We start from the raw sequence: 12,582 nt of genomic DNA, 5'->3' as shown, positions 1-12,582 counted from the left end.
AGAAATTGGTCGATTTTGGGGGAATAGACACAAATGTTTCATGTTTGCATTATTTGATTGGAACATTTATCTTATGCAATTTGCCAAAAAAAAGAAAAGATTGAAAGACACGAGACTCAACAAAAAAAAGGGAAGTAAAGTTGCCCGCAAGGCAATTTCCTCCTGTTATTCCTTTAAAACGCACAAGCATTTGTTCAACATCATGATGATAAATAAACTCTCGTTAAGATCGCTAAATGATTGATAAACCTTTGAAAGAAGGGAAGGAACAAGCAGTTTACGGTATGGAATTCGATGCCAATATTTCAAGTTGAATGAGCAAGAGCAAGGCAGCATGTGATTGATTTTCGCCCGGTTTGTTTCAAAAAAAAAAATAATCAATACGCAAACTGCTTCTGTTGGGGATGTTGTTAAAGTTTATCAGAAACATTTTTGTGTTAGAGATACGCAATTTTGTGCAAATGATTGCTCAATGGATCAAGGGGTTTTATATCTTTTGAGGAAATATTTATTGATTGGATTGCCATTGTGCACTCAATGATGAATTAAACTTTTATACTTTTTTTGTGGTAGATATAAGGAAAATTGAAATATCTAAGGATGGATATTGATTGCTCTTGTCCATTTTGTGGTTGAATTTATTAAAAATTCATCAAGATTTATTTTTCAGAACTTCATTATGAGTCATGACTTATGGAACTGTTAATAAAGTGTCTGGTCGTTTTAATCTTCTAAGAAATTTTTTGGCAATGCTATAAATTATTTTATGCCCGGAAGGCACATTATATGGCTTCAGGACTCAGCATCATGCAGGCCTGGAGCAACTTTTTTCGCCTTTGGTATGTCGTGTGGTCTTCCTATGTTATCTTCATTAGCAAGAGTGTTAAGAGCAATATTTCTGTTAGGATACTGTGAAGTGATTGTAAGCTTATACTGCGCTAATTCAGCTATTTAGAACTGAAAGTTCCAGAGCTTCACTTTATATGCTTCTTAGGGCTAATGACAGTGAAGGTTCACCAAGCATCCGCACTCAAATCTAGACCTTCATTTAGTAGTGGGATTCGAGTCATACCATTGACGAGATTAGTATCTGTAGCCTACAAAGGGAATAGAAGCCTACAATATTTTTAAAATCCTGACACTGTCTTGCAGTTAATTACGAAATCCATCTCATTTTCCTCTTTTTCTTGCAAAACTCTTTCCGAATTTCTTTAAAAATGATTCATCAAGTTACAGTGTACAGACACAAAACAGTCAAAAACTGTACCAACGCTAGTGGATAAACTGAGTTTTCAAAAATACAAAACTCTAGCGGCAGATATAGCAAACTATATTATGAGTAGTAAAAATATTATATCCAGTAGAATAGATATCCTATCAAATAGATTGAGCAGCTCAGTAGCCCATCTACTGGAAAAAAGATTCATGAATATAATCGAGTAGATTCGACAGTCGTGCCTCTTTCTGAAATTTCCACAAGCTTCCATAACTCATTAAGCGCCTCTTGCGGCGAATAGACAAAATTGTAAATTAATTAAGAGCGCTCCAAGTGGCAACTAGCACAAATTACAATAAAATTGTTGAATTTACAAACTGAAGATGCCGTAATAAGCACAAAAGTCTTGCTACTCATCAAGTTATTGAGTAGCCAAGAATGCCCACATTTTTAAAAGTAGCATTAGACAGTAGCATTGAAGAATAAATATTCAAAATACAGAATAAAGTCACAACTTACCTTTCCTTGGTGAGCATCATGTCATGCGAATGTAAGGGCCTCACAGGTGCTTTCAATTTGGATGCTTGCTTAAAACGACTTAAACTAAAGAACAATGATAAAATTGCTTTCAACCGTCCACTGATGATATCATTTGTTGTAATAATTTCCACTCCAGGCACGCAGTTCTGACGTAAAATTGTTAGGCATGCTTCCACATTATCAAACTGCAAATAAAAGGAAGGCAAAAACATATTTTAATAATAACTCCATACAGAGAAGCGTTTAAATTATGATGATGATGAAGGTTTCATGAGGAAAATTAAAGAATTTTTTTTTCGTATGTACTCTGGAATTTTTACGTGAGAGATCGCAGATTATTAGCACAGTTGAAAATTGGTTTCGTAACATTGTTAGTCGTTTAACAATAATCGGTATATAAATTATTTATTTTCTCGTTTCAACGCAAATTGGAATCATTCTCTAGTGACGTCAATAGATTTGGAGAAAAGTAAAGAACATTGAGCATGCATCTTCAACTTGTCTCAGGCATTAGGTAGAGTTCGAAGTCTTCTTGGATTTTGCATGGAAGCATAGACTCAAGTCAATTAGACTCTGCATACAATTCAAGTCGACTTCGAGCTCTAATATATATCGTGGCATGAGTCATACGACTGTCATGCATGTACGTGATAAGCCAAAATTTCAGACTGTTGCCCCATGGCACTGATGTGTCCGCTCGGACTAGTATTCATAGTATTAGGTTTTTATCAATGTGCGGGTAAGGCTCAAATATGAGGTCGAGAAGCTAAACAGCAGACGAATAACATTTCTAGAGGAAGTGAATTTGATTCCCATCAAGAGTTGATCTCTAAATACTTGCATGATGCTCATAAACAACACAATACCCGACATTTAATGACACTAGGATTGTAGTGCCTCCAACTTTCTGCATCGTATACCTGGTGTCTTTCTCCATTAATGACATCCAAAGAGACAGATTGCATCCACAGTTGTGTACTTAATTTTGAGGTTACCCCAATATCCCAAATTGAACCCATTGAGAATTCTCAATGGACATTACTTATGAATCAGTTCCTCACAAAATTACTGAAAAATTATTTTCAACATCCGACTACATTGAACTTTTTGTATGCGGTGTTAACTTCATTTTTTTGTTTGTGAATTAAAAGAGACATTAAGCTCTTTCTGAATTCATTTATTTTGTGCAAATTCATCGCGATATACATAAGAAAAGAGCTCATAAGTCACTCAATATACTTTTCTTTTGAAATTGGGTGTAGAGGAGAATGTCGACAATTTCCTTCATGAATCTTTTTATCTTTCTTATGAATATGACTCCTATACATGTGTACATTACTTCCATTATTATGACAGATATACGTCATTGTATAAATAAACGGCAATGAGCCACAAGGTATTGAATACCTCGCGTATACCTTTTGATTGAATGTCCCGCATGTGTAGCAATGATATACATTCTTTTTTTGTTCTTCTTAAACAGCACCAGCTGCTTTATGCAAATTCAATTCCGCATGCAATTCTTTTCTTTCTCTTAAGCATTTATATCGATATGTTGAGGGATTTTGAATAATATTTTAGTGCATTTTTATGCAAAATGAGTATGCTGTAAACTGACTGTGGCTGGATGACTAGATGATTTATTTTGATTATGGATGCTTATGTTGCTAATGACTTACGTCTTGAATGATACAAAGGAGGAAGATGAGTTCATACGGATCCTAAATTCCATCTGGCTTCTACCTTGATCACATATGAAGCTTTGCCACCCAGGAGGAAGAACAGCGTACAGCGAATATCCCCAATTATTTCGTGACATCATCATCAATCAACCCCATCAGCTATCAATCATTTGAATAAATATCAAATGCGCTCAGCTACCCAAATGTCCAAAACGTTTAACCTTAAACTCCTCTTCATATTCCCATCTACCTCTTTATGCAAATTTTTTATACTTCTTCACTGACTAACTCTTATGATGTTTCATTACATTTCCTTCCATAAACGAAATCAAATTCAGAAAATTGTGCATACACATTTAAGCGCATTTCAAAAAGTCATAAAAATCATTTTGTAATAAATTGCCATATTTAAGTATTATGAATACAGATTTATGATTTATGGCTTTTTGCAATCTTTACATGCATTTGCTTTTAATCTAAGAAAGAAGATTCTCGTGAATGTGTACCCGAGCGGCACGTGCTAATAAGCTAATTGTCATAAAAATGGGTCACAATCAGCTGATTTAATGCTTAAAGGGCAACCTTGCGTCTTCTCATCAACACTGTGACTTAGAGGTGACCTAACACAGTGATTGACAACCTATGTGCCGCGGTAAACCAGTGTGCCGCCTAGAATTTTAGAGAATGCCATGAACTACATGCCGTGAGCGGTTTTGTTCGAGGCTTAATCTGAAGGTGTGCCACAAAAAACAAAAGGTCGCTCAACACTGTCCTACCAACCACCGTGTGCTGTTCGGGCTAGCAAGTTTAAAAGCCTGAATTTCTTCTCTAAATTTTAATCATGTTCATTTAGGTTTTGTTAATTTTGACATTCAAATGCCTTGAAAAATTCAAGATTTTTTGCAAATTCAACGAAACAGTTTGATATTTGATCCGATGCCCTTTTCAACTCTACTACATGCCAGATATCATCGTATTTCATCACACAGGTTGCTATTCAAAGCAATTAATATTCAATTTACAATCTCAATGGCATCTCTGACTTATCATTTTTGTGAATCATGAAATGTTTGAATTTTTGTTGTGCCTGTTCAGTTCGTTGCTTGTGATATTGTTTGTTGAAAAAATGATACTGCATTTTTTGAGTTTTTTGATGGCTGTGCTTGAGTAAATATTGGGAATTTAATATTGAAGAGTTGATGGTGATTCAATTAAAGATTAAGCATAGCGAAGTCATAATAAAGAAGAAGGGTACCAGCTGTGCGAAGTGTAACTACAGGCTGAGAGCTGGAGGTACTGCGATCCTGATCATTCATAGAATCCATTGAAACAATGGCAAAGCCATAGGATGTCCAAAATATCATGGGTCATCCCTAAGATAGCACCTTAAGCTGGATCTTTCTGTGGTTATCGCTTGTTAATTACTAAGCCGAATAACACTATGAGTTCACTGGCACTCCAATACCTGAAATTATCATGACGGTTGATTTCGACCGAGCGACATCAATGAGTACTCGGAAAAAGGCATTGGTAATTGGCAGCCAACGATTGAGCCAGTTTATGACTCTAACTAAGAGAGTACATGGATAACAGTTAATCCGTCCGGCCAACAAAGTAAGTAAAAAGCAGACACAAATGAAAAGGCTCTGTCACGACTATATTAAAGCCAAGTAACAACTCTGAACTCATAGTCGACGTAATTTGAGCAGTTTACCTCAAAGTCAACCACCTGACTAAAATGTTTTCACCGTAGACGTAAGCATGCTAAAATATAAGACATATCTGGAGAGCATCTTAAATATTCACAGTTTTATACTTAAAAGAAACATAAATCTTGGCTATATCAACATGTATAAGAGGGCGATAATCTCATAAGTGTAGAAGTGCCATAAAAAGAAATTTTAAATTTGATTTAATAGGAATTGATTTTATAGCTGATAGAAATGAAGATGAATATTCTGCAATTAAATTAATCGTCATTTCATCGAACTCGATCAAAACATCCAAAAGAAGCGATTACTTTTAATTGGAATATATTTGAATAAAGTCTTTAAAGATCTAAAGCAGGGGTGGTCAACCTTTTTTCCCGGTATACCTTGATCATGTGCCTTGGTCGAAACTATACACAGCATATGGCTCATGGCAATTTTCGGTGGCACATTTGCGTGCCGCGACACAAAGGTTGTCCACCACTGCATATCTATAGCATACATCTTTAAAATATATAATTAGCCGGCATCTTTCTCACATGATTTATATCTCAATTTTTTAGTTCTCTTAATCTTCCCATCCGTACACATAAGATTCTGTTCTCAAAACTGTATAAATATTCAATGTCACACATTTCCATATGCTGTGTCGATGATGAATCTTATAGCAACACAAACACATGTTGTACTCAAAGTCGTATGTACTTAAAGTATAATGTGAGGAATTAAAATCGATTTCTTTACGCTTCATTAAGGCAGTCGCCGGTTCGATTATTTTAACGAAAATCAACAAATGCGATCATTAACCTCAGACAAATTTGTTGGACAAGCACATGCTTGAATATTCACAAGACAGCAATTTTTCTAACATAATTTAAGACGACTTGATATGTACAAAGACATGCGAGATGTCTATCAGTATTCAATTAATCGCTTCAATGAAAAAAAAACACCAACTCCTACTGAGCAGTATGCTAAATTAAAGTAAATAAATGTACGTCCTTGACCCACAAAATAAAATCAACTTTAAGCTGAATTTAAATATATGAAAAATAAAAGTGCAATAATCGGTTGATGTTGTGTAGGAAACTTTTTATTATTATAAGCATACCCGAGTGGCATAGATGGAGAAGGCTCCGACATGGAACTCTAAAGGATCCACTGAACTTCTTTTATTATTACTAAATTTAAGTCACCTATTTTTAGGGTCCACATGACTGTCAAAGCAACATGGCGTAGGACGGTAATGAAGGAATGCCAGTTAGATGTCAAAACTGAGAATTTGAACATGCTATGTGATACAGCCAGGAATAGAGTCAGATGGAAAGGATTTTGTAGCAAACTAGGCTTCAAGTCGGAGCATGATTCCAGTAAGTAAGGAACATGACAATCAAACTTAGGCAACTTCCATTTGGCGTTAACAATAGAGGTTTAATGTTCCGAGTCGGACCCTTTTCCATTTGTGTCACTCGGGATATACCATGCCATTCAATCAATTGAAATCGTTTTCTTTAATATGCAAAAAAATGCTTTTGTATGTTGAAATGTGTAATAATTATTATGAGTGACGTATCGAATAAGTTTTATGTATAAACATGTACATGAAGAAGAAATGATGTTGACTCATTCAGTGCTGGTTTTTTGGAGCTAATCATAAAAACATATTGTGAATGTTTAACTAATCATTTGATGGGAATGAAGTATTGGAGTTGAAATAGGAATTGATGGGGAATTTTAGTTGGTTTGATACCTGGACATTCTGTTGGGATTGCGATGCAGTTCTTATAATTTAGTCTCTTGTTTAATATTCCCCATTTAACCAAAATGATATGCTTGTCCTGGATAATACTGGATCTTTATTTTGTGCATAATTGGACTAGATATTACTTGTGTATACCCACTTGTTTATAAGTTATGAGAATCTCAATTAAGCTACGACTGTACTTTCGATCGGCACTTATTGAAATGTTGCCACTACTGCAACGAGGTGGCTGTATACTTAGAATTTAGTTGAAGCTTCTTGACAAATCCGGTTGTTTTCGCCGAGTGACTTTTACTTGGTTCAAAGTTTACTGCCGCCTCGTTACAACATTTCAATATGTGCTGATCTGGAATTCATATTTGTAATTTGAAACAAGTAAACTCTCATATATGTAAACACTAATTACCAGTAAGAGTCCTAATGACCGATAAATTAGTAATTTTACACCAGGTTGACAAAACAAGTTCGGCAAATTCTCTTAACAGTTTCTAATACATACATGCATAAAACTTCCAAAAGCACGAAATACACAACACAATTCACTGACCAAGTTCATTCAATTCTTTCAATTTCATTGGCAATTAATCAACTTGCTTGCATTTTAAATTAACATCAAAGCAATCATTCATATCAAAAAGAAGAAAATAAAAGAGAATTTGATATATTTTTACATCCATGCACTTCAAAGGGAGTTTATTGATTCACTTTGTAGAAAAATTACAAATTCATGCCAAATATGGAAATGAGTTTCGCAAAAACTTGTTCTTCAGCTGAATATCTTTTGTGTCACTATTTTTAAAATGTAAATGTAGTCGCATATATTTGACTATGAAATGAAATTGCTAAAGCAATGCTGAAAAATAAAAATTGTAAAAATGAAAACGACAGTGCACTTCTAGCCGCATAATAATAGAAATCGATGTTTTATGTTGAAAAAAAAAATGTATTCAGTGAAAATCATGTCACATTTGCATATTTTGCAATGATAACCTTAAATAGTTTCTTGCTAAATAATGATTATTTTCTATGCAAGACGTTAAGGTAATTGGACACAAAATATAAAGTTCGACAAAAATGGCACTGATGAGATAAAATCAATGTTTTTTGATAAAAAATTATTTCACAACTATGCACAAGTTTTACACTTGAATTACGAATTAAGGGAACTCAATTCCGCGTTGTGGTAGAAGAATTTGCAGGGTTGTTAATCTTGACAATTGCTGATCTAGATTGTCTAAGTCTAGACACGTTGGTTTTACAGAATTCAAGCCATATCTGGAAAACATTAGTGTCAAACGACAACATTCTATATAATGACTGAGAGATCCAGTCTCTGGTGGGAATCGAACACAAGTACTCTACTAAAATATTAAAATTTATATCCATTCGCTTGTCGTTTGCCATTCGACTACACCGACCTTACTCTCACTTTGACAAATTCGTCTACATATGACTCGGTATCTCAAATTCTACTTTACTCAACAGCTACATATATAAAAGCTTATTAATAGCTCTAATTCAATGATTCAGAGTATCAGTCCAATGCATACCAGCCCAAAGAACTCTTGGAAGGACGCTGTTGATAGAGGCAGTATTGTACTTGGTATTGCTGATTGGGAGACGGAAACCAAGAATAGAGCCAACTTTAAAACCATCTGAGGACGGTCATGGTTCTCAATTGATCTGTGATACAAGCAAAGTAAACAATTTGGTATGCCTTGAGCACAACAACCCTGCATAAAGTTTAGCATTGCAATACCTGTATATACATACACAGAATTTTTATTTAAAATACGTGTACGTAAAGCACATTTTTTTAGCTATCGCGATAAGCTAATCCCATATTGAAATGCAACATGAAGCGTATAATTTCACAATTCTAAAAAAATAATTGGTCACATCCCAAAACTTCATGTTAATGAGTACCTTGTGAGCAAAAAAAAAAAAAAAAGTTTTATTTTTTGACATTTTTAAAATCATCGAAATGTGTCGCTTATCACCGTTAGGTAAATGTATGTTTGCATGTCTGTTTATTTCGATCATCAAACAAATATACCACGTCGGAACCTAATTTAACTTAATTGAGTTTAATCAACTTCCGAAAATAATTAAAGGTGGTCATTGCACGCGCGCATTTCTGTCTATTAAACTGGAATTTTGTGCATTTATATGGAAATTTACATTTTAAAATTGAGGCTGGGATGTTGGGGGTTGTACGTCAATGATGTTGGTCGATTGGAATTGAAACTAATGTGCTTTAGGCTAGTGGTCTGCAGCCTCTGTGCCACGGTACTCTCCTGAATAAACAAAGAATGTGTCCATGAGTTTGGCCGCAAAGTTGAGCATGCTGAATTAGATTGCTTAAGTATAGTCATGACTATGCTCATTTAGATGAGTATTCTCATTGTCTGTTGGGGACTAGTGTGTCATGGAGGGTTTATAGGTATGTCGTCAAATATTTTTCGTACTTTAGTGAGCTGTGGTCAAAAAAGGTCATCCACGACTGCTGTAGACTCTCTCATGTGTCTCTAAAAACTCAGACGTCATTTATGAATAACCCCACAGGGTAAAAAAGTAATTTTAATAAATAGCTTAATAAATAATGGGGAGAAATTATCAATATTTGATTAAATATGAATTATTGGATTAACACAACCCTCCCAGCCCCGAAACACAGGCCATTTTTGTATAGCCACAACTCATCTTTCGATATCCAATTAAATTAAAACATCTGCATATGAAACCCCCTCCCTCCCAAAAATTATTGCATGTAATGTTAATTAACGCATTTATGATAAATGACATTATAACTATTATTATTATTTTTCAATCGGAAATGAATTTGCAGTTCCAATGATTTCGATTTCAATAGAACATTTGAGCACATAAACACTCTCTCTCTCCACATACAAGTATATCTGCTGCTTAATTTGCCGTATATATTTGCTGACACCGTAAATGCATTTACCTTTTAGTCAATATTAAATTGAAACGGGAGATATTTGTGCTTCATGCCGTAGCATGGAGGAATAAAAATTAGCACAATGTCAACATTAATTTGCAATATCTGTAGGAATGGCATTATTAGTTTATCTCGGCAATTTTGTGCTTACTCTTTCTACTTTTGTTTTTTTTTTTTCGTCGTCGTCCTCTCCTTTTCTTTTTCTGGATCGGAGAATGAAAGATTGTACAGCTACAATAGAACCGTAAAATTTATTCGAACATAAGTGAAAGTACGTTTAAATGCACAATGTAATGTGACGACAAATGATAATTAATTAACTTAACTTACTTCTTTTAAACAACAGGGGGACTTTTGGAAGTTATGTAACGCTATCAATTGAGGTTTAAGACTAAGGGACATTCGGAAGTTAGGTAATGCATTGTTCCGGCAAATAAAGACAAAAGGAGAGTTGGAAGAAGGAAAATCACTTGGTGTACAGCATTATAGAAGGTAACACAAGTAACCAGCAGAAGTAACCGCCTAACCAGCAACAGTAACTTGTTTTACCCTTCTATTAATGCCCTACGACTAAAAGTGGATCAATAAGAACTAAAAATCAACAAAATGCCAAGGACCTTGTCTGGAGAAAATTTTACTAGGAGACATACTATTATTTTTTGAGGTCCGAAAAGACCCTCCCTTGGCTACGCACCTGTTTCTTCCCCTGTCAAGCTGATTTATATCCTATATTGACCTTTAAAGCATTATTTGGATCGAGGTGCGATCACGAAATTTGTCTAGGAGCATTAAAGCCAACTAGAATGGCATGAACCAGATGTCGTGTGGGATTTGGGTCCAGGCTTCCCCCAAGGTGTGACATGAGACAAAAAAGTTTGGACAACACTGCTCTACACCTAAATATGATGGTGACATAATCAGACCTTCGTCTATAAATTCTAGACATCATTTACAACCAACCCCAAGCCCCAACCAGACTCTTTTTTTTTGTTTATTTTCATTACCATTTTATTGTATTTTTGCAACAGACACAAAATATCGAAATAAATTTTCATTAACTGTTGACATTAATGCAAAGGAGAATTGGCAAATGAAGCTTAAGACACGACTCTTTCTCTTCGATATTTGATCTGATTAAAAGCTACAGACAATAAGATTTGATTACTAACAAAGAGAAGTCTGTTGTTGATGGATATCATGCCAATGAGATCATTTAATTATACACTAAATGCCAGATACTGCAGAAACAAGACATAAGTCAACATCAAATGAAGCAGTAATTGAAATTTCACAAGTTCATTAATCAATCTAAATAGCCTGCTTAGTATTAGATTCATCAACCTGTTACGCATTTTGTATTATTTGTTAAATTGGACAACGATGATGTTGCTGATGCGATAAGAGAACCTATAAACTTGAAACTAATTTATCCAGATTACACTTGTTATTTTTTTGCCAAGCTATACCATCATTATGGGTTGTTTGCGAGAAGGAAAAAAATAACTCATTAATTTTATTTCGATCTGCAGTTCCCTAAAGTAGTAGAAACATTTTGGATATTAAATTGATTCATTTTCTTATTTTTATTTTCTGTTAATTCTGTTCGAGTATGTGGAGTAAGAAGAAAAAGCATGTTAAATAGTCACCTTGTAACGAAAGAGTAGAACGACTATTTGGAATAAAATTAGTTGAGTAAATATAACGGACATTTAGATTTTGAAAATTTATCGGAAATTTTTATTTTGAACTCTTTTGCTCAGAAATTTTGAATTTTTTGCTCAGAAATTTTGAATTTTTGCTCAAAAATTTGAATATTTTTGTAACGGTTTTATGAGTTTCTTAGGCAATGAGCCAAAATCACACCATTTTGCCACAAGATTTTATGCTGCACTCATAATCATGTTGTATACATGTTGATTGTCGAAATCTATTAATCATAAACCATTAATTGCTTCTTCCCCCAACTCTCTCCTTAATGGAACTTCTGTATTTCTATTTTTATTGCTGTAACTCATAAATACTTTGCCGAAAAAATATATAATTTTGCGTCCGTGAGATAAACACTTGTTATGAATGTTTACGTAAACCATGAAAATAATAATAAAGAAGAAGTCATTCAGACATTTCTTATTTACATAGTTCAGTGGTGGACAACATGTGTGTCGCGGCACACTTTGATGGTAAGCATCACAAACGGCATGCGGATCCAAAAGCTTTTGGCGACAATCTGATGTGCCGCGTCACACAGGTTGCCCACCACTGACACAATTCATCAAGTATGTACGCTAAAGTTTTACTTAATTTATCGTAAATATGCGATCACGACGAGTCATACTGCACGTGTCATTCACCTCACACATAGTAGACCCATATGACAGTATATCCAGTATGCTGGTGAATCATATCGGAAAGTATTTGTCTTCCAAACAGAAGAAGCTTAAATTAGCATAAAATGAATTATCAAATGACCGACAATATGATTAGTGGCTTATTCATGATACACGAAATGCATATAAAGGCACAAGAATTTTTCTAGCTCTTTCTGTACCGTTTTTATTGTTATTGTTGTGTCCATTTTTCATGACTAATCTTAAAATTCAATATTATGCTCTTTTTATGTTGAAATGACGACCACTTTGCATTGCATTCATTCCTTCTTTTCCTTCATCTTCAATCGTAATGCAATAAAATGTTTTATATCCAAATGATAA

The 12,582-nt window shown here is 34.4% G+C and overlaps 1 protein-coding gene across 6 annotated transcripts in view; it reads right to left on the bottom strand.

The window, feature by feature from the left end:
- Positions 1 to 12,582, bottom strand: part of sick (sickie) — a 175,706-nt gene that overhangs the window by 95,941 nt on the left and 67,183 nt on the right. For all 6 annotated transcript variants that reach the window (XM_070652545.1, XM_070652540.1, XM_070652542.1 and 3 more), the window contains one exon: positions 1,736 to 1,941. In XM_070652545.1, the coding sequence (XP_070508646.1) occupies positions 1,736 to 1,941 (206 nt within the window). The remainder of the gene's footprint in view (positions 1 to 1,735; positions 1,942 to 12,582) is intronic.

This window comes from Chironomus tepperi, unplaced genomic scaffold (genome assembly GCF_022539635.2).
Source record: "Chironomus tepperi strain 1889 unplaced genomic scaffold, CSIRO-AGI_Ctep_v1 contig_48, whole genome shotgun sequence".
NCBI lineage: Eukaryota > Metazoa > Arthropoda > Insecta > Diptera > Chironomidae > Chironomus > Chironomus tepperi.
The sequence above is the reverse complement of the archived record's forward strand: the minus strand, read 5'-3'. Positions and strand labels throughout refer to the sequence as shown.